The following is a 22,661-nucleotide window of genomic DNA, read 5'->3' as shown; positions in this document are numbered from 1 at the left end:
CTTGAATAGTGGGTATTTGAGTTGTTTTATTTTGGTAATCCTGTAACTTCAGTAGACCCCAAACTTAAGACTGTTATTTTAATTCATTAAATAGAGTATTTTGACACAAGTGATCTTTTTATATGTAGTATTGTTTCCAAAATATTTCCAAATACCTATTTCATCAATTCCACAACATACATGTTAAAGAAAAAAATAAAAACATCACCTAACTCAGCAGAGCATAATTAAAGTACAAGTCAGTTCTCATTCTGGCTATAAATGGTGTAAACCACTGGTGCTTTTAAGTTTTCAAATGTCGGAGCAGAAGTCTTCTAACTCCTGTGCCTTCAGTCTTATTAATTCCGAACGAAACATTTCCAATATCCAGCTCTGTGATCACACAGGTAGCTGAGCATGTTATTGTCCAAGCAAATGCGTTATGAGTCTTCAGATGATGGACTACATGGAGGCCAGATGTCAGAGGTGCTGAAATTGATAATCCGTCAGTAATTTTCTATCTGTCGCAACAGCTCTGACCCATTGAACTAAATAAATATGTTTAATCACTGACTGGTCAACTTATCAAATGGTGCCCTGGGCTAAGGGGAAGGACTTGTCAAATCTAGAGCAGATAAAGCAAGAACCACAGCCATAGGCAAGAAAGTAACTGCATCCCTTATCTCTACCCCTTTCATCTCACTTTGGGAAAACACACTTAGGAAATCATACTAGGAAAGCAACTTTTCAGCTAAGAAAGAAGAGACAAATGTTTCCTTAAAGTTCTGCTATTTCTTTTTTTTTTTTTCCTATATAAGCCAATCTGTTCATATTTTTCAATTAGACTGCGGTATATAAAGATATCCCAAGTTCAGTGACAGGTAATAATACTGAAACACTAACAGTGCTAAAGAGTCAAGAGGAGCTGATCCCAGGGTTATTTTTTGCCATGTGGCAATCGGGATTTGAGAACAAGCCCACTCAGTCTTGAAGATAAAGCTCTCCTCCGAAAAGAGAAATGCCCTTCACCACCCAAATAAGCTAAGGGATTCAAAACTGCTGAATATGAACAGTTACATGACAAGCCCATTACACACAAACATTAATCATAGTTAATGAGATAAAAGCTTTCCTAACGTGTGACATTGGGTAAGTGATAGATCAGCCGTCCTTTCATTGAATGTGCCAACAGCTATGTGATTATAAAGGCCAACTGCCATCACTGTCCAGGAATGGAGCAAACGGAGATTAGATGCACTGCGCTGACCAGGAACAGTAGGATCTCACAGGCAGACTGGTGGAGGTGCACAAAAGAGCATTCTCCGTAGTAAGTTCTCCATGTCTTACTTTGCCACTGCCATGAGCTGGCAGTCCTGACAGGAAGCTCTTGAACTTGTTTATTCACACTTGTTTAATCCTGATTCTACACACTGACTCAGCCTGTGGGGTTAAGAAGATGGATGAGAGGAGCCAGGGCCATGAAGGGGTCAGGGTCATGATGTCGCTAGATCTCATTAACTACATCACTCAAGACACCAGTCACTCCAAAGGTCACTCCAACTGAGGACTCTAGATAGGTAAGGGAAAACCAGTTGGATGAAATGAACTGATTTTTCTGAGAATGGACATCACATATAAAAAGAAACCTATTTGAAATTTGCCTTCTAGAGGCAACTGTACCTACTTGTTAAAATAGTTTGAAGAAATGAATACATTGTTAAGTCACTATACGGAATACGTAAAACTAATATAACACTGTATGTAACATAAAATCTTTAAAACATTAAAAAAAAGAAATCAATGAATAAAGTTTAAAAAGAAAAATGAAGAATAAACCACCTACAAACTCTCAAGCAAAAAAAAAAATAGACAAAAGTTGTAAAAGAGGCCATCAAAATCTAGTTACCCCATGAATTAACAATTACTGTGCTGATTTTTTACCATGTAAAATTTGGCCTATCATTTATGTTAGCTGGTATAAAAGGGTAGAGGAAGAGCTAGTATTCACAAAGGTATCACCGTCATTAGAAAGCTGAAAAGCAACCTTTTTTGGTGACAGAAAAATTAATGATTTTAATTTATTTTACAGAGATATTATAAATATCTCTCTAAGTACATAACAATAACAATTGTTATTGTTCTTAGTATATAACAAGTATATAACAATATAACAATGTTTTCCCAAATATTGTTGTTATAACAATAACAACAACAAGTATATAACAAGAACAAAGTATATAATATATAACAATATATTATATAGTTGGCAGGAAGACCATTACATGAAAACATTCAAGAAACCACAATGCTAAAATTTGGAAGGACTTAGTAAGCATGTTTGCAATTTAGTTATTCTATTTCCTGAGGACATGTGCAAGCCATTATTATGGGACATCCAAATTTCTAGTTCTTCAAAGAAATAAAAACTAAAATTATGTTACATCTTATCCAAAATAACCAAGTTATAGCGCTATTTATTTATATGTATAGTACTTCTATCTTTTATTTTATTGAAGTATTACACAAAATTGAATCCATTTCACAGACTCTTATTACAGTGATATTGTTGACAAATAAATAAAAATATGGTGGAAATAATGATGCTTATTTCTGACAGTGATTTTTTTTTCAACTCTTTTATAGTTTCTAGCATTTCTAAAATAAGAACGTAGTACATATAACTACAAGAACACATAAAAGTTAAATACAAAATAAAGAAAACAACCAAACAGACATCAGACATGCACAGTAGAAAAATCTTTATAGTAATTCAGATAATATGGGTCCAAAGAGAAGAGAAATGTAATATTGGTCTAATATATGTATAGGTATATGTATATGTATTTATTTATAATATGTAGGTGGAAATATTGTGGTAAATAGCAAATGGCATTTTATTTAATAAAATACTTTATACACTAAGTATACGTGAAATATATAAGTAAAAAAAATTGCTTCGGGGCGCCTGGGTGGCTCAGTGGGTTAAGCCGCTGCCTTCGGCTCAGGTCATGATCTCAGGGTCCTGGGATCGAGTCCCGCATTGGGCTCTCTGCTCGGCAGGGAGCCTGCTTCCTCCTCTCTCTCTCTGCCTGCCTCTCTGTCTACTTGTGATCTCTCTCTGTCAAATAAATAAATAAAATCTTTAAAAAAAAAAAATTGCTTCATTTCCTTCTTAGAGAAACAAAACAAGATCCAATTTCTGTAGAAATTTATATTTGCTTATTTGCATTAAGCTTAAAGAGACCAGAAATACTGCTCCAGAATGTAAATAATTTTTCATAAAGCACCAATTACCTTAGACCTGAATGCTTGATTGAAAAAGAAAAATGACTTAATTACATGGTGACAAGGTGAATAGGGATTGTGTAGATGTGGATATATGATCAGTTAATTCCTTAAAAGACAGAGATGATTAAGGAGAAACCTCATTTACCAGCAATATTATCAATTACTTGTTATCAACCAGAATCCACATGAAGAAATGGTTAAAAAGAAAAAATATTATCTGGGTTAAGAAGAAAGTCTTTGCACAGACTGGGGACAAGCCAGTTAAAGATTACTGCTAAACTTACTTGATATCCAAGATTGGTTTCTCTCAGTTTCTTAAAAGCCAAATGTAAATGAAAAGTTAGAAATATTTTTTTCCAAATAAACTTAGTTCAGTAATCATACATGACCCTTTATACTAGCTTAGTTTGATTTCTCTTTGCTTAGTTTGATTTCTCTTTGGACTAGATAAATGATCTAGTCCAATCCCCTCATCTTAAATTCAAGAAAACAGACCCAGAGAGATTAAAGGTTTGCCAAAAATCATGGCCCGAGTTAAAAGAGCCCGAATCTAGTGCTTTCTGGGAAAAGAAATTCCAAGAATTACCTTTTCCCTACATTGCTGTCTCATGAAACTGGCTCCCCTATTTGTCATTTCAAGCCTGCCTCTCATCAGCTAGGAGCTCTGATTAACTCAGTTCATTTCTCAGGGCCTCAGTTTCTACTTCTGAACAAGACTGATGATCTCTACAGTTCCTCCAACCTGCCAGATTCTAAATGCACAGTTTTATGATGACCTGATTCACCCGAAGTTTGCTTCTTTTTTTTTTTTTCTGATTTAATCCCACATTCATTTCTTATGAAAAAGCTTCCATTAATGCCCCTGTAATTAAGATCAAACCCAAATGGAATGAATGGGAGATTTTCTTATGCACAGGATAAGGACCCTTAAATAAGAATGAATAATGATAATATTTCCCAGAAGACAACTATGGCAGCCCTCAAGTATGATTAACTAGACCACTCCTTGTCTCTCTTTCTCCACAGAAATAGAACAGTTCATTTGCATGTCATCTGATATAAAGAGAGATTCTAGAATATAATGGGTTATTACCATTGGGTACTTCATTAGTAAAGCTTTTCCTTATGATGTGACAGAATAGAAAAAGACAAAGTAAATTGAGATTCTTACATCTCTATTAATGACATACACATTTGAAGATTAGATTCTATCAGCTTATCCATCAATCCTAAAGAACCACACAAGTACTTAGGAAGGGTTTTACAAGTTGACCCTTTTCTAGGTAGTCCTGTTTAACAACAGGCTTTTGAGAGAAGCTGCTTTTAAAAGAAAATCCTATATGAATATTAAAGACAGCATTTCCCCCCTTCTTTTAAGAATATTCAAAGCAGATCCAGGAAGAAAACAAAAATAAATCAGCCTTTCTATCAAGCTGCTCTTGAATTTGGACATGTGGATCCTGGGGAATTATATGTTATAAATGAGGGGTTGGGCTACAAAATGCAATTAATTTAATTGCTTATAATCTCAGAGGATTTCAAAATAGGATGTGTAAGACGTATGCACAAATGGGATTTTTCCAAGGACTTTTCATGAAACATGATAATACAAAATTTAAGGAAATAATTTCTACTCTATGGAATTCCTGGTGAATAGGAAAGTGATGAGGATTATTTTGCAACTGAATAGGTCACCAGTACTGTTTTGTTACTTTGTTTCATTATTGTGGAGGCTGAGTTTTCCTTTGAGGAAAAACATAAAGCAAAGCCATACCAAAATATAGGGTTCTACATAACTTTTAAGGTTCTCATCTGACTGCATTATCACACTGGTTTTGGTTTGCCTGTAATTCCTTAAGATCCCAAGAAAGAAGTCATACACAATAACTGTCCAGCATGCTAAGGCAAAATCTGCAACTTCCATCTACTTGTCCTTTTCTTTCCTCAAAGGTCAACAGAACAAGTATATTCTTTCTTGGTCTTGACAGTTCTTGATGTGCTTGGTGAGAACTACCAGACCTACCAGTGTCTTCATTGCTCCTGGTTCAATAATCCCAATTCCTTCGACTCTCCCTATTTGGGACTTGATCTTTTTCTTCTAAGGTACTCCTCATTTCATGGTGAATTTAAGCTGACACTCAGAACTACTTAGAATATTCCACCCACAGTTTTAGCAGCAAAGACTCAAACTGGATTACATTTCTTAATCTCAACTCTTAATGCAATTTAGAGTAAGAGACTTTCAGCAGTTAGATAACAGACCCCATTCATTAGCATACATTAGGGACTCTTGATTCTCATCAACAACCACAAGCTTTTTACATTAACCTCTGCTTCCCCTTAAAAAATGCCTAGCGTTAGACTCAAAAACCATGATGAAGCAAAAATCAAAAACAGAAGGAAAATTTACAGAACTGAATATAGAACGGACCACATGCTGAATTTATGATTTCAAACAATGAATTTGAAGTTAGTCTGATTAAGAGTTTTAAATAGATCATGGACAATTCACAAAAATATGAAATCATCAATATTTAAGCAAAACATTTAAAAATGTAAAAGTTACAAAATAAATGATTCAGGGGCCTGGGTGGCACAGTCGGTTAAGTATCTGACTCTTGATTTTGGCTTAGGTCATGATCTCAGGGTTGTGCAATCAAGCTGGGCATGTAACCTGCTTGGGATTCTCTCTTTCTCACTGCTCATACCGGCCTCCCTCTCCAAAACAAACAAACAAATCATTTCCTAATAAGATATTTCTTATTCATATTTTAATGTATCCCTAAGATACATTAGAGTGCATCATACATTAGAATGCATCATACATTAGAATGTATCTTAAGGATAAAGTTCCTTTATTTAAACTTCTTATTTTGAGATGAAACTTGTAAAGAAAGTACAGAGGTCCTGTGTACCCTTCACCTGGTTTCACCTTCAATAGTTACATCTTATATAATGACAGTTTAATACCAAGACTAGGCATTTGACATTGGTACAATGCGTGTGTAAGTGGTTCTATATGATTTTGTCACACATATGCCTTTGTGTAACCACCATCACTATGAAGATACATAACTATTTTATCAACACAAAGATCACCCCCTTGTTCTCCTGTTATGGTCATACCCACACCTCTATCCCTTACTCTCAACAACCCCTAATCTCTTTTCTATCACTATAATTTTGTCATTTCAAAAAGGTTATATAAGTGAAATCATATAGTATATGACCTTTTAAAATGGCCTTCTTGACTGAGCATACTGCCCCGTTCATTCTTTTTTATTGCTAATTCATATTCTGTGGTATGGATACAGCATGCTTTGTTGAACTATTTACTTATTGAGGGACATTCTAGTTGTTCCCATTTTTTGCCATTACAAATAAATTGGCCATTAAAAACTGTGTATGGGTTTTAGTGCAGATATGTTTTCATTTCTCTTAGATAAGTGCCCAGGAGTGCAACTGTATAGGAAGCATATAGTTAATGTTTTAAGAAACTTTCAACTTATTTTCCAGAGTGACTATACAGTTCTACATTCTCATCAATAATATATGAGAGATCCAGCTTCTCTGCAGTCTCACCAGAGTTAGGTAATGTCACTATTTTATTTATTTTTACTCTATTTTATTATTTATTTATTTATTTATGTTATTTTGGCTAAAGGTATACAGTGGTATCTCATTCCACTCTTAACATGCATCTCCTGAGGTTAGTGACATTTAACATCTTTTTTATGGGCTGATTTGCCATCCAGAGAGCCTTTTTGGTGAAATGTCTCTTCATGTCTCATGCCCATTTTCTAATTGGATTGTTTGAGTTAATGTTGAGTTTTAAGAGACCTTTATACATTCTATATATGAATCTTTTGTCAGATATATGTTAGGATATATGTTACTTATAAACATGCCCCCCCCCCCCAGTATATTACTTATCTCTTTATCCTCTTAACAGGATCTTTCAGAGAATAAATGTTTCTCATTTTAATGAAGTCACATTTATTTTTTTGGTCTATGTTATGGTATCATGTTTTAAGAACTCTTCACCAAGCTCTAGACACCAAAGGGTTTATCTTACCTTTTAAAGGTTTTCTAGGTTTACACTTTATGTTTAAATCTATGATCCATTTTTAATTCATTCTTTTATAATGGGTATGGTTTAAGGGTCTTTCTCTCTGTTTTTTTTTTTTGCCTATAGATATCCAATTGCTCCAACATCACTTTTTGGAAAGACCATCTTTCCTCTTTTAACTCATTTTAAAAACAAATAGTTATTTGAAAGCCAAAACTGACACATGTTAATGCTACTACGTACTGAACTTGGAAACTCTCAAAGTCCGCAAACGTCTACAAGTACATATACCATGAAATAAGTGCATATGATTGTGTTAGTAACTCTCAAGAACTCTAGAAAATAGTATAAAGGCATCATTGCTATTATCATGCCCCATTTTTCTATACACTTAGTCAAGTTATCTTTAGAGATTAAATGATAGATGGCTCATCTTGCGAATTGAATTCTTAATCTCCAAGCTGCTTTGGCCTGCAAACATGTCAATAAAACGTGAACATGATGGATTTTCTTGATACTAATATTTGACAACTAGGAACTGTACAGAGAAAATCAAATTACTTGAATAAACTAATGAGCTCTCAAATGTCAATATATAACTAAATAAAAAAGAAAGAAAAGCTCACCCTTCCTGTTGTTTCTTTTCTTTAATATCCCATGATTCACAGAATTTTAACACCAAAACAAAGCTTTAGGCTTCATCTAGTCCAGCACCCTCCTTGTATGTGTAGATCAGATCATCCGGAGTGAATCCACTAAAACAAATGCTAATGATTTCCTCTATGTGCCAAATGACTTTATTTGTTTAAACGACTCAATGAGGACTCTTACCTTAGTTGTTAGCAAAGCAGACTCTCAGGAAGGTTGCCTGAGTTCGAATCCTGACTCTTATTGCTGTCTAAGCAACTACAAGTGAGTTCTTTGGGCCTCAGATATAGCAGGGAGCAAATAACAGGGTTAGTCTGAGAACTGAATAAATCATAAGTATAAAACATTTAAAAAAGAAGCCTGGCATTTAGTAAGCAGCAGTGAAATCATTCCACTCCTTCCATAATCCTCTTGGCAGAATCAACTTCTTTCTCTGAATCCCCTCAGAATGTCAGCACAAGGACTCACACATTTTGTATTAACGTATTAACACACTATGGCAGCATGTGTCTTGCCTTGTTCTGCCTTTTTGGTGTGTTTTTTATTTTTTTAACTTTTTTGTGTGGTTTGGTTTGGTTTTTAACTGAGATGCTTAAAAAAATGACATAAAATATAGCATCTTAACCATTCGTAAATGTACAGTTCAGCAGTGTTCAGTAAATTCACATCCTTGTGTAATGAATCTCCAGGGCATTTTCATCTTACAACAGTGAGACTTTATACACGTTAAATAATAACTCTTTTCTAAGTGTCCATACCCTCAAATACCTAGCTGGGTACCTGAGAGTTGGAAAGTACTGTAGGGAAATACAGCAAACTGAATTTATATCGTTCCTCAAACCACAAATCATGGCTTAAATTTTCATCAATTCTCTTTCAGAATGCTATCTCTCCTCTTTCTAATATCAACTTAACTCATCAGGTTATCTCAACCCTCGTCCCATTGTACCTTAACTTGCCAAGATCTCCCCAGCCAGCCTCCCCAGTGCTCCCACCTAGTGTACGCTGTGTTTAACAAATCTTCATAACCCCACTTCCAAGTAACACTCAATCAAAAACACTAAAGAGCTCCCTTAGCTCTTTGAGGAGAACAGTAAACTCCTCAGTTGGAGTCATTACCAGTCTCCACTTCCCTATTTAAATTATCTCCCTCTACTCCCCTGCATACATTCTTCAAATCAACATATATTCATTTTCTCCAAAGTAGTCCAGCACAGCCTCAGGGTTGGCTTTTATTCTTCTCTGCAGTTTCCTAAGGCCATTTGCATTCATATTCACCCAAAAGCATTTGGTGCCACTCCTACCTCCCATGGTCTGTTCTATCTCAAGGCCCTTATCTTTTTTTTTTTTAAAGATTTTATTTATTTATTTGACAGAGAGAGAAAGAGAGACAGTGAGAGAGGGAACACAAGCTGGGGGAGTGGGAGAGGGAAAAGCAGACTTCCCGCTGAGCAGGGAGCCTGATTGGGGGTGGAGGGCAATCCCAGGACCCTGAGGTCATGACCTGAGCCAAAGGCAGAGGCTTTAACCCACTGAGCCACCCAGGCGCCTCCAGGAAGTACTTCTATACCTGAAAAAGGCCTGATTATCAGGGGGAAAAAAAAAGTACAGATGATTTAAAAAAAAAAAAAAAAAAAAAGAGCTCCTTCTCAGATGTTAATGTAAGCTTAATTCCCAAATCTCTATTTGCAATAGGACTCAATGGGCCAATGACAAATAGCCAATCAGACTTTTAGAACCAGCAATCCAGCTGACAACCTTGCTTGGCCTTTTGAGGATCAATTATATAACAGGCTTGGATTAATCAGGGAATGAGTGCCTACAAATGATAGATTATCTGCCAAAGAAAAATAAACATACCAAAAAAAAAAAAAAAAACCCTGTCGGGATTCACCTCAGATCTGGACCTACATATCTGTCACAACATCAAAGCGCCTACCTCCCTTACAGTCCTTGCTTCATTTCTACCCAGACGCAGGAATACCAACTTATCGATGTCTGAGCAGCCCCAGGTGGTGCTAGGGAACTTTAGAGTTCATAGAAATCACCCCAAGCAGGAACCCAAATTATTTCTTGTGAAACATACACTCAATTGACAAAAATGTATAAATATCTCCTTTTTTTTTTTTTTAATGGTGACTGGGAATGTTGTTTTTGCTTTTGAAAATCTTCTAAAGGGAAAAAAACCAATTCCAATGATACAGAATAAAAGAATATGTCAATTTACGATTGAACCTCACCCTTTAGCAGTTAAACCACACACTGCTACAAATTTTTATGCAAAAAGAAATCTACAGAGTTGTACAAAATTTCACCTACTGTTTTTACTTCTCTACTCCTATAAAGAGCTCAGCATAGATGCCGACTCATGCATGAAAGAAGGGTGATCTCCTTTATAGAATTATAAAAATCTTGTGGGGGCTGCTTCAGAATAGAAAGATGTGTATTATACTTATCAGAAACGAATTCAATCTAAAGAAGAAAATTGGAGACCGGCTGTTCTGCTGAAACACAGATCTTTAGAGGAAAGTATACAAGTAAGTATACTTACTTGTATACAACTTGCAGCCCAAATTACATTTTCTAAGTATAATGTCCTCCTGTATGCATTTTTATTAAATTAACTTATATTTACACACCAATCGTTTTCAAATAAATTGAAGGCTTATAGGTACAAAACCCTCCCAAACCTTGAAGATTCCTTTTCTTAACTGTATCTAAAGGAAGTTTCTGGGGTTGAAAACAAGCACCAACCACAGCATGTTCTGTCTTGACCCACCTTACCATCACCATGAATAGTTTTAGCTGTCACTCCATGCATAGGATTTATATGTTTGCAGAGCTCAGGACAATACTGTTTTCAGAAATAATCTCTTGAATAAAGCAGAGGACATCACGATTTTCCCTTCTTTTATGTACTTTCCCTGGAGTCAGAGTTAACTCAGGCTAATTTGAGTGAAAAGCAACTTGAGACTTGTACTAAGAAGCGTTGCATGCAGTCAATTCAATCAACAGAAACCTGATATCAAAATAGAGCATTATACATATTTAAATAGATCATAAATGCAAACATGTTCCCCAAGAGGAGCAATTTCACACTTTCACTTGTGAAGATTAAGGAAGAGATCTGTATTTGAAAGAATTTGATGGAATTTCACAAAATTAAAAGGTACACACACAAAACAGCCCAACAATACAGATTATACATATGCATGTACACACACTCACCCTTCTACAATCATCTGTTTTCTAATACCAAATGTTTGCTTCATCTTTTATGTCTACTTAAAGATGTGTGTGTGTGTGTGTGTGTGCATGTGTGTGCATGTGTGTGTGTGTGTGTGTGTATCCATTTTTTTTTAAGTAATCTCTATACCCAACTACCCGACGTGGGGCTTGAATTTACAAGCTAAAGATCAAGAGTTACACAGTCTACTGACTGGGTCAGCCAGATGCCCCTAGTTAAAGATATTTTAGATTAATTCCTTGATGCCTATACATTCTGGCTTATAATACATTCAATTGAGTTTACAGATTTCTTTTAAAATAGCCTCAGACCCACATTGTAGAACAAAATCTACAGAATGCAAACAATATTTGATTCTCATCGTTAATTTCTTTTAAATACTATGTTAGTAGGGGTTCCTCTTGCTTTTTTTTCTTTTTTACTTTAAGATTCTATTTATTTATTTGAGAGAGAGAGAGAACACAAGCAAGGGAGAGAGGCAGAGGAAGATGGAGAAGCAGGTTTCCCACTAAGCAGGGAGCCTGATGTGGGACTCGATCCCAAGACCCTGAGAACAGGACCTGAGCTGAAGGCAGCATCTTCAACAACTGAGGTACCCAGGTGCCTCCCCCCATATTTTTAGTCAGGGAGGGTTACTCTTGTTTTAAGATTCATGACCTATATTAATTTGCTAGGGCTGCTGTAAGGGTGGTTTAAACAACAGAAATTTATTTTCTCACAGTTCTGGAGGCAAGAGGTCAAGGTGTTGTAGGGCTCAGTTTCTTCTGAGGTCTCCCTCCTTGGCTTGCAGACAGCCCCTTTTCACTGTGTTCTCTCAAGCTATTTCCTCTGCATTTTGCATCCCCGGTGTCTCTCTACATGTCCAAATGTCCTCTCCTTATAAGAACACTTGAATTAGGATCCACCCCAATGGCTGCATTTTATCTTACCACTCTAAAAGTTCTACCTCCAAATATAGTCACATATGGAGGAACTGAGGGTTAGGGCTTCAGAATATAAATCTGGGGGAACACAATTCACCCCATAATTTGGCCCAAGTATCTTGGACTATGAACATTTTTCAATTGCTAATCCTTCCCACCCTACCAAAAAAAAGTCTCTGAATTCTCTTTTACAATGTGTAGAAAGGCAAATAGAAGAATCATGAAAAAATCAGTTGCATCTACATTCTTTATGGTCAAAATCTATGAATATCAGTTCCAGATTGACTCACTGTCTCTTAGGTATCTAAATGGATAGGTTTGTTTGTATGTTTGTTTTAGGAAATTCATGGTGTGGTGACTTCAAAGTTAATATAAGTTAAACAGACTATCAACCATATGACTCAGCAATTCTATCCCTAGGTATATACCCAAGAGAACGCCCAAATGACACCATATGTCTATACAAAAATTTGCCCCGGAATGTTCATAGAAGCATTATTCATAACAAAAAGTGGAGATAATCCAAATATACATCAAAAGAGGATAGATAAAATGTGGTATATCCATTCTATAGAATATTATTCAGCATTATAAAGAAATGAAGTACAGATACATGTTTCAACAAGGATGAGCTTTGAAAACATTATACTAAGGAAAAGAAGCTAATGTCAAAGAACATACACTGTATGATTCCATTTATATGACATGTCCAGACTAGGCAAATGTATAGAGATGGAAAGTAGATTAAATGTTTGCTCAGAGCTGAGGCAGGAGGGTTTGAGAGGAATGGGGATTGACTGCTAATGGGTATAGAGTTTCCTTTAGGAGGGATGAAAATGTTCTAAAATAAATCGTGGTGTGAGTTGGATAACTCTGTGAATATACTAAAATACAATGAATTGTACACTTTCAATGGTAAATTGTATGGTAAGTGATCTGTATCTCAATAAAGCAAATTTTTTACAAAAATTCTCCATGATTTAGCCTTTTTTGAAATTTATTTTGTGCCTTTATGGAGTATAAAGGTAATTTGCCTAGATAACATTCATTTACAGCCAAAATAAAAAGGATAAAAGTCACATATTTATTAACTTGGAAATATCAGGGAAACAATTTACCTCGTGTTCATTTTTAATGCCACCTGTGACCTCTATTACTAAAGTCAGTCTACTTCTGTAACCTCTCCTCCTTGTACAGATAAACATCAATTTCATTTTGGATTTAAAGCAAACAGGATCATTATGTTTGTAGAGTGTTCCATAGCTTTGCTATTCTAGCAATCTGTGACCTATAAATAATGCAAGACCTTTTCCTTCTCTAAATGACTTTCTTGCAGCATGAGTCTTGATAGAAAGAAAGAAAGACAGAGAGAAAGAGAGAAAGAAAGAGAAAGCAAAAAGAAAGAAAGAAAAGAGAGAAAAGAAAAGAAAAAAAATCACCTCACAGTCATGGAATTCAATCTATTTCTAGTTCCTCAATTACATTATGAATCACATCTGTCCTCTCTTTTGTAGTTGCTTTGTAGACCACTTTTTAAATATCTTGCCATTTTATTTTTATCAAAGCACAATTAAATCACAGCTCATCTGAAAAGTTTTTGTGTTTTGCTTTAGAAGGAAAGCAAAAAAAAAAAAAAAAAAAAAAAAGATCGGTTTCTCTGTGACCCCTGACCTTTGAACCACAACCTCCTTGCCACTAAAGCGTTCAGCACCTCATTTAATCTCCCCTCTCCACACTGGTAGAGTGCTGCGAAAAGGAAACAGAAAACATAATCTGGGGACTTCATCAATTTTTCATGAATTTTCATTTAGGCCAGAACCCCCTCTTACCCTGGTCGATAGATCAAGCTGCTGTCATATATTTACCACCTGGGGCTACAGCTGCTATCTCTAGGGGCTGCCACTGACTCAGGCTGTATCACAGGCAGCCACAAAACGTGGAAGGACCCCTGTGCTCCTTCTGTTCCAAACACAGGGAGAACTGGTGTTCCAGCTGAAACCCTATCTGCACCAGCTACACCTCTGCTCACTTGGTGGTCTCATCGGAAAACTGCTTATTAACTTCTTCGGTGCCAGGTGTTTGCTGGGGACCCTGCAGTTCTGCTTTCAAAATAGGTGAAAACTGCTTTCACCTAAAGACTTTCTTGAGTTCCAGTGATCTGAAAAGTACTTTCTGGATGACTTGTTTTTTTTTTTTGTTTTTTTTGTGTTTTTTTTTTCAAACCAAGAGGAAGAAAGCAAATATGAGATAAAGGATTCAACACTCCATAACAAAGGTTGCTCTTGAATATTTTTTCCCTCTCCTTTATTATTCTGTTACATAAAACTGAAGTTTTTATTAAAGGAAAACAAAAAAGAGAACGTGTACAGTATGGTAAAGAACAGGCTGACTTTTTTCTATACAACCTGTCAAGACGGACAGTTACCGATACAATTGCACATTTCATCTGACAGCAGAAACCAAGCCTTTTGAAATTAAAAATGAAAACCAAGGTGAAACAAGGAGAGTCCAAAAATCTCCATATTTTTCATCAATAATCATATTTCACAATAAAAGTTGTAACAAGTTTATTTGCTACTTATCCATATACTTAATCCCCTAAATACCAGAGATCAGTAATTCTCAATTGATTTTGACCCCCTCAGGGGACATTTGTCAGTGTCCAGAGATATTTTTAGTTATCACAGCTGGGGTTGTGGGTGGGGGGGCTCTTTTTGGCAGCTCCTGGGCAAAGGCCAGAGATGTGGCTAAACAGCGCAGAGCACAGCCCACAACAACCCCAAGAGGCAATAGTATGGAGACCTGGGAGCTTGCTCTAGTTCCCTCACACTCAATTCAGGGCTAGATTCTTGGGAGAGGGGCAGCATTAGCCACTCTAATCCCACCACTTACTCCTTCTTCAGCTGCCATGCTCTCTTTCCACTCCTAGAGTCCATGGAGTCCTTTTTATTTAACCAAAATGTGGCATTTGCATCACAAAACACTTTTTCTTTCTTAAAATTGTTTCCTTGTGCTTCATGTCACTTCCCTCACCAAGGTGCATCACTCTGATACCTCCTCAGACCCTCCTCCACCAGTACTTCTTACCTTTGCCCACCGTTAAATATGGGGGTTCCAAGAAATAAGAGTGATCTTGGCCCTTATTAACCATTCCTGGCACTCAGCCTGCCTGGGCAATCATGTCTACTTTATCGACTTCCACCACTTAATTCTCCATGTGGTAAAGACCTTTCTCCTCAGTTCTAGAAGTTCCCTTTTTAATGCAACATGAGATAGTTTTACCTTGATGCCTCACCGGCATGTTAAATAACACAGCCAAAGCTGACTTCACTCTCCTGTTCCTATTACAGTTATTTCTTTTAGACCTACCATCCCTATGGGGGTAGCACTATATACCTAGTCACTCAGTGGGAAACAAAAAACAAACAAACAAACAAAAAATCAAGCACTGGGAATCATCCATTATCCCCTAAATCCCTAAACTGACCATAAAGCGATGTAGTTTATAATTTCTAAATCTGATTCAAACTATTTCCTTCTTTCAATCTTCACTGCTAGTTTCAGTTCAAAATCTAATATATACTCTTTTCATTTGACAGCTTCTCAACTCCTCTCTTACTTCAAACATCATCCCCTTAACCCGGTCTTCAGTTCTCTTTCAAAGGCTCCTTTTACATAACAACCAAAAAAAAAAATCTACTTTTCCAACTTATGTTGCCCACCTACCTTATATCAAGCTACCTACAGTTCTCCAAATACACAGCGTGGCTAGACTTCCATTCTTCCCTTTACTGAATGAACAGTGACATGTCATGACTGAGCATTTATGCTGAGTGTTCTAAATTATGAAAGCCAAACATTGATCAAATCTATAGCTATTCTTCTATCATCTTATAAAAAAATATACTTTAGTAACAAATAATACTGAAAAAGCACAGTGCTTCCCCCCAAGTTTCCATATTAATACATTTTATGAAACACTTAAGGGAAAAGAGATGATGGATGATCTAATGTGAAAGAGATGAGCAGCATATAAATGGGTATTATTGGATCTTGTTGCCTCAAACGGCATGAACTGTTGACACGGCATTAGAAGAAAGAATTTTATTCACTAGCTAAATCCAATTTAGAAGCTTTCTTGTTTTCCTCTCTAGGTCAAAAGTATTTTTAGCATTTCTCAAAGCTCATTGATTTAAAAATAAAAAGTGCTCCTGTCATATTACCAAGGAAAAAAATCATGGTTTAAGTTTTTCCTCCTAAAACAGTTTGATTCATTATTAATGATGCAATTAGGAAAGAGAGCAATCTTCAGATTAAATAAAAATACAAGATGTATGTATGCTGGGAAGAATTTTTAAAAAGCTAAGGTTCAGGGAAAAAAGTGTTTATAGATGCCCAACAATAAAATGACTGGCCAGTTTAGGTAAACTTCAACACTGAGAAGGAAAGTTAGTTGAGAATTAAAAATAGATATCTGTTGCTGAGTAGATAAAGTAGACAAACTTAAAAAAAGTTTTGATTTAAAAATTTTAATTTTTAGATGAAATTTTAGACCAAATTTCATTTAGAATTTCATTTCCCTAATATGGCACAATTCCCTAAAACTAAAATTAGAAGAATCAGAATCTGGTCTTCAAATCCCCATTAATTTACAGCCTGAGTCTTCATCACTTAACCTCATGGGTTTCATATTATCTATAAAGTGGGAGAATAATGCCTGTTATATTTACTACAAAGGGATTTGGTGGGGGGGGAAATCAATGGAATTTGACATTGACATATTTCAGTATGTTTGAAAATTTCCAGGAATAAGATATTTCAGAATAAAAATAGAAGAGTTAGGAATATTGATGCTTGAGCTTTTGTGTGTGTATTTCAAATCTCACTAAACTGCATTTAATTTGACTGCTTTTTTGAACTAAGTTATAAAAATGAAATTACCTGGTGCCTTGAGCAAAATCGCATTGCTAGCTAAGTAAGGCTCTAATGCTCCTCTCTCAAACGACTTCACAAAACAAATTTGGGTTTTAGGATTTTTCTAGTCTTTTCCTTTTGGATTTACACATTTTAAGCATTACTAAGTTTTAGATTTCCTGGTACAAACTATAAATCAAAAGACCAGACACTTGAGAACAAAAGCTTTCACTGAAGCAGGTGAAGAAGAAACAGTCTGACTGTTTACGAAAAGATGATTTCCTATGTAAAGTCGATAAATCGCTGAGAATCACAATACACATATACACAAGGTTGATAATTTGTGTGATTGTAGTGTGATACCGTGTAGCCTGCGAGTACAAAGTACCAAGTTGAATTACCAACATGAGACAATGAGCTATTATTTAGCACTCTGCTTCCAACGATATAAATAAGACCTATGCATCTTAAAATAACTCAATTTTCTTATCTATGAAGACCTCCTGGTACAACCAGAAAGTTGAAAAGTATGAGCTTTTTTTAATGCCCAATTGTTGCCATCTTATTAAGGATCAATTCCAGATAAAATCTTTCCACAGAGTAAATATCAAAAATTTATGGTACTGTTTAAATTATGACACCAAATCCTTATCTGTAAGACACCCCAAAAATCCATCATATATTTTAATTTGTTCTGAAAAACGATGAAGTTTTGAAGTTAATGTTCAAATAGATGCAAAGCACTGATACCTTGATTTACTAGTGCTACTTGGGCTATCTGATGAACAAATAAATATATTTTTTTAAATCCCAAAGGCAAGGCAAGCCCTTAACTATTGATGATTGCCAAGACTGAGCAAGGCCCTTCCATGTATGACCATTTGGTCCCCACAAAAACTAGATCTCTTCTTTTGATGAGTTTTATTGATAGAAAAAAATAACTAAACATAGTTGCTTGTTTCTATATTCTCCCCACATGCCTATGGTAATGATTCCTGAATTCAGATTGGAAGTAAAAGAGTTAATATAACCAAGGGAGTATATTCTCTTTAAAGGTGTCTGATAAAATTAGACTTAGAAATATATATATATATATGTGCAATATGTAACAGTTATATATACATAGGTAACCAAAATAGGTACAATACTGAATTTATGCTCATTATTTGATCCCATGTTACATTTAAGTTTTCATTTTAACATAGCTGGCTTTAATACTTGATTATATCTTTCATCAATAATTCAAATTTTAGCAACATCACCGCTTTGCTTTAACGTAAAAATATAATTTCCACCTTGCTTCAATAGAAATAAATTTATTGCAACACCATGGCTTGACATTATTTTGACCAGCTTTGCTTTAGAGAAGGCAAAGTAACATTATCCATGGCACGTTGGCTGTTTTCTTCTTTAGGTATTAAGTACCCATGGGGACAAATCAAACCTTGCTAAAAATAAATCAAAGTAAAAGTGCGTGTTTACGAGATTCATTATGTTTACTTACATGCCACTTCCAGAGATGCATTTCGACTCACTGCTTCACCGAGATAGTTCCTTGCAACACAGACATAGCTTCCTTCATCGGGTTTGCTTCTGCGCCCATGTACGATGCGCAAGAAAATAAGGATCCGCTGGGCAGAAGCATCCTGTGAGACCGGGGATCATCCTTGTCAGTCTCCACCCGCTCACCATCCTTGTACCACTCAATGGTGGGCGTTGGCCGGCCCTCTGCCTTACAGTTCAAAGTGGTGGGCTCTCCCTTAGAGACAATGACATCTGAAGGGTGCTCCACAATCCGCGGGGGGAAGTCTTCCTGGCGAAGACGAGATCCTACAAAACAGGACAGAATGAGGACAAGCATTAACATTTTCTTATCTAGGGCACCTGAGTGGCTCAGTTGGTTAAGCAACTGCCTTAGGCTCAGGTCATGATCCTGGAGTCCCAGGATAAAGTCCCGCATTGGGATCCCTGCTCAGCATGGAGTCTGCTTCTCCCTCTGGTTCTCCCCCTTCTTGTGCTCTATCTTTCTCAAATAAATAAATAAAATATTTTAAAAAAATTTTTTTCTTGGGGCGCCTGGGTGGCTTCGTGGGTTAAGCCTCTGCCTTTGGCTCAGGTTATGATCTCAGGGTCCTGGGATTGAGCCCCGCATCAGGTTCTCTGCTCAGTGGGGAACCTGCTCCCCCCTTCCCCCACTGCCTGCCTCTTTGCTTACTTGTCATCTCTCTCTCTCTCTCTCTCTCTCTCTCTCCCTGTCAAATAAATAAATAAATAAATAAAATCTTAAAAAAAAATGTTTTCTTATCTATAGCTTTTGTCTCTTAGGTTGACATTGTGAAATTAAACTCAATTATTCAAAATGCACTTGTTACTATTTTTTTTTCATTTTTCATACTTTTATTCTTGATGCATCTCCTAAGTCATCCCAACTCCTTTGTGGAATGTGATAATAAAGCAATAAATTAATAGTTTAATTTGAATGAGTTAGGTTTAAATGTTCCATAAATTACGGCAAGGAAAAGTAAAAGAGAATATGACATTGTCTTTTGGGTACTAAAATGAGCAAGGTTAGTTCATCCTCAAACAAGTACTATCTACTGGGGAACAAAGCCAAATGGGCAAGTACCCAGAATACACAATGTGGTGTGTATCATACTGGCATTATGTCATCAGACTTCATATAAAAAGAGACCCACGAACTATGCACAAATATTCACTCAGTTTAACAGATGAGGAAGCAGGTTAGGAAATAACATTAATTGCCCAGAGAGGTAGAGGAAATAAACAGTTGAGGCAGGATTTGAACCCAGGGACATCTGACTGAGGAATTCAAGCATAAATCATTATGTTAAAGTAAAATAAATGTTGCTTGGAGGTCCAAGAAATGCACTATAGGAAGAAAGTGGAGAAAAAACTATTAACCCTAACTAGAGTGTAATGAGGCCTCCCCTGAAAAGGCATCATTTAAGTTGAGAGGTAAAGAATAAAACTATGCAAATAAAGGGAAAAGAAATTCAAATTGAAGAAACAACCTGAGATCATGAGAGGACATGCATGATACATTTCATAATCAGGGGGGAAGTTGATATGACAGGTGGAGGTGAAAAGTGCCCTTGGCAATCAGGACAAATGGGTTTTAAACACCACGCAAAGGATTGTGATCTTCATTCTATATGCTAACAGATTTTGAGAGGGCAGTGATATGACTATCCGTGTATTAGAAAGGTATTTTTGGTGTGAAGTGTAAAAGATAAAGAGCCATGGAGGCAAAAGGACAGGTCAAAGTTACTTAATTATTTCAGAGAACAATAAAAAGAACCTGACTTTGAGAAATGATGCTGAAAGTAGGAAAAAAAGAGAAAGATACAAGGCATAGCATAAAATAACACTTGACAGAATTTGGTATGTCACCATATAGTACGGAAGAGTGATGGGCACCATGACTTCCTTTCCAGTGCAATGAGAGTGGAGCCATTAAAGGGTAGAAAAAATAGGAAGGGAAGGACCTGTTGGTATTTTAAGATGAAAAATCTGCATGATGTGTCATTTTGAACATTTTTAGTTTATGAGGTGTCACAGGTCGTTATTTGTGAAAGGGTCTTAGCAGCTCCTGCGCATAAATCTAAAGGAGATGGTGAGAGAAATAACCATGTCTGAGGACAGAATGATAGAATAGATACAAGCTTGAACATTTTCCAACCAGTCATCTAGTAGAACCACATTTCAGCTCAATAAATAGAAGTAATATTTACTCCTCAATGTTATTCCACTTTATTTTCACTATTAATTAAAAATACACATTTTTAATTTAATAAAGGGTATTTAATTATAGTGAATGAACCTTTTCTTTTCTGAGGAAGATTAATTTTAAAGGTTGTTGAATATCATTTGTTATCTCATCAGATCCAAGAAGGAACTTAAATACATTCCAAGTGCAGAGTACCTAAAGCCAAAGAGTAATTTACAATACACGGGTCAGAATTTTTTTTTTTTAAGTACTAAAGAAACCCAAAGCATTTAAATATGAACAGGTAACCACACTGTGCATCACAACAAAGAAAGTTATACTTTGAAAGTACTGGGTCCCTAAAGCAAATCAGGACTTTAAAGAACATAAAGAGTAAGATTTATTTTTAAAAGAAATGAATAAAAAAAGATCTCAAACCATTTAAATGTGAATGGCTAATCACAGTTTGCAAATCAATAACATATTCCCAGGTATAATGGTCTGGACACAGAGCCACAGAATCTGATTCTAGAATAGAACAAGAGTTTAATCTCACTTTTCATGTAACAGGCATATAGGCTATAATCACTTTGTTTAGATACCTTTCTAGTTCTTCTCTAATTTCCCACATGCATTTATCCACAGCTCCCCTATGTCAAAGTTGTTCTATTATTAAAACTAAGCAAGTCAATCATCCATGTTAGTAAAGTGCTATTTACTTTATCAAATAGTTCCCCACCTTATTAGGCAGTTGGCCCAGAGACGGCCTGCAGAGGACCTGAAATACACTAATATTTATTAATGAATATAAAATAATTGACTTATAAAAGGAAAAACAGCAGAGTATCTAAACTGCTTAGCAATAAGATCTAGCGTCCAGCATGTCTAGAATTTCACCCATTTATCACTACAACATATGTAAACCTATTCTAGTGTGTCTCATTTGGATATTCTTTTAATCATTTTATTCCCACTGTTATAAAAACTTCAAAAGGACATCTACAATTTAAAAAAGAGGTAAAACTATCGATTAGAAGAAATTATAGGAGCAAATTTTTCATGACCTTGACTTAAGCAAGACTCTCTTGGGCACCAAAAACACACACAACAAATGAAGTAATAAATAACTTTTGTTCATTGGATTTAAATATTTGTGCTTGAGAAAAAAAAATCAGAAGAATGAAAGCACTATTCACAGAATCAGAAAAAAAAATTTGCAAGTCATATGTCTGAGGGCTTTTAGATCTAGAATATATAAGGAACTCATATAACTCAATAAAAATACAAATTACCAAATTTTAAAATAAGCAAAGGATTTGAATAAACATTTATGCAAAAAGCCAGACAAATGGCCAGTAAGTCAAGAAAAGATTCTTGACATCATTAGTTACTAGGGCAATGCAAATCAAAATCTCAGTGAGATACATTTCACACCCAGAAGAATGACAATACTAAATACATTGCTGATGGGAATGTAAAATGGTGCAGGTGCAACCACTTTGAAAAATATTCTGGATTTTCTTAGACATGTTTTGGAATAAACAGATGACCTAGCAATTCAATGGCTATGTATACACACTCAAGAGAAAGGAAACTGTATAGCCACACAAAAACTTGTACCTGAATGTAGTGCAATGTTTGTGACAGCATTATTCATAATAACAAAAAAAAAGGGAAAGAACGCAAATGTCTATCAACTGATGAACAGATGAATACATGTTGTGTATCCACATAATGGAGTACTACTCGGCAATAAAAACAAAAAAACCCAAAAAACCAAAAAACAAAAAACAAAAACAAAAACACCGAAGTCCTTATATGTACTACAGCATGAAGCTTGAAAACATTATAGAAGAAGCTAATCAG

At 35.7% G+C, this 22,661-nt stretch overlaps 1 protein-coding gene across 1 annotated transcript in view; it reads right to left on the bottom strand.

The window, feature by feature from the left end:
• Positions 1 to 22,661, bottom strand: part of ROBO2 (roundabout guidance receptor 2) — a 1,319,482-nt gene that overhangs the window by 517,212 nt on the left and 779,609 nt on the right. The window contains 2 exon segments of the mRNA XM_047722052.1: positions 18,573 to 18,689; positions 18,692 to 18,898. Coding sequence (XP_047578008.1) covers positions 18,573 to 18,689; positions 18,692 to 18,898 — 324 coding nt within the window.

The sequence above is a fragment of the Lutra lutra genome, chromosome 1, assembly GCF_902655055.1.
Source record: "Lutra lutra chromosome 1, mLutLut1.2, whole genome shotgun sequence".
Classification (NCBI taxonomy): domain Eukaryota; kingdom Metazoa; phylum Chordata; class Mammalia; order Carnivora; family Mustelidae; genus Lutra; species Lutra lutra.
The sequence above is the reverse complement of the archived record's forward strand: the minus strand, read 5'-3'. Positions and strand labels throughout refer to the sequence as shown.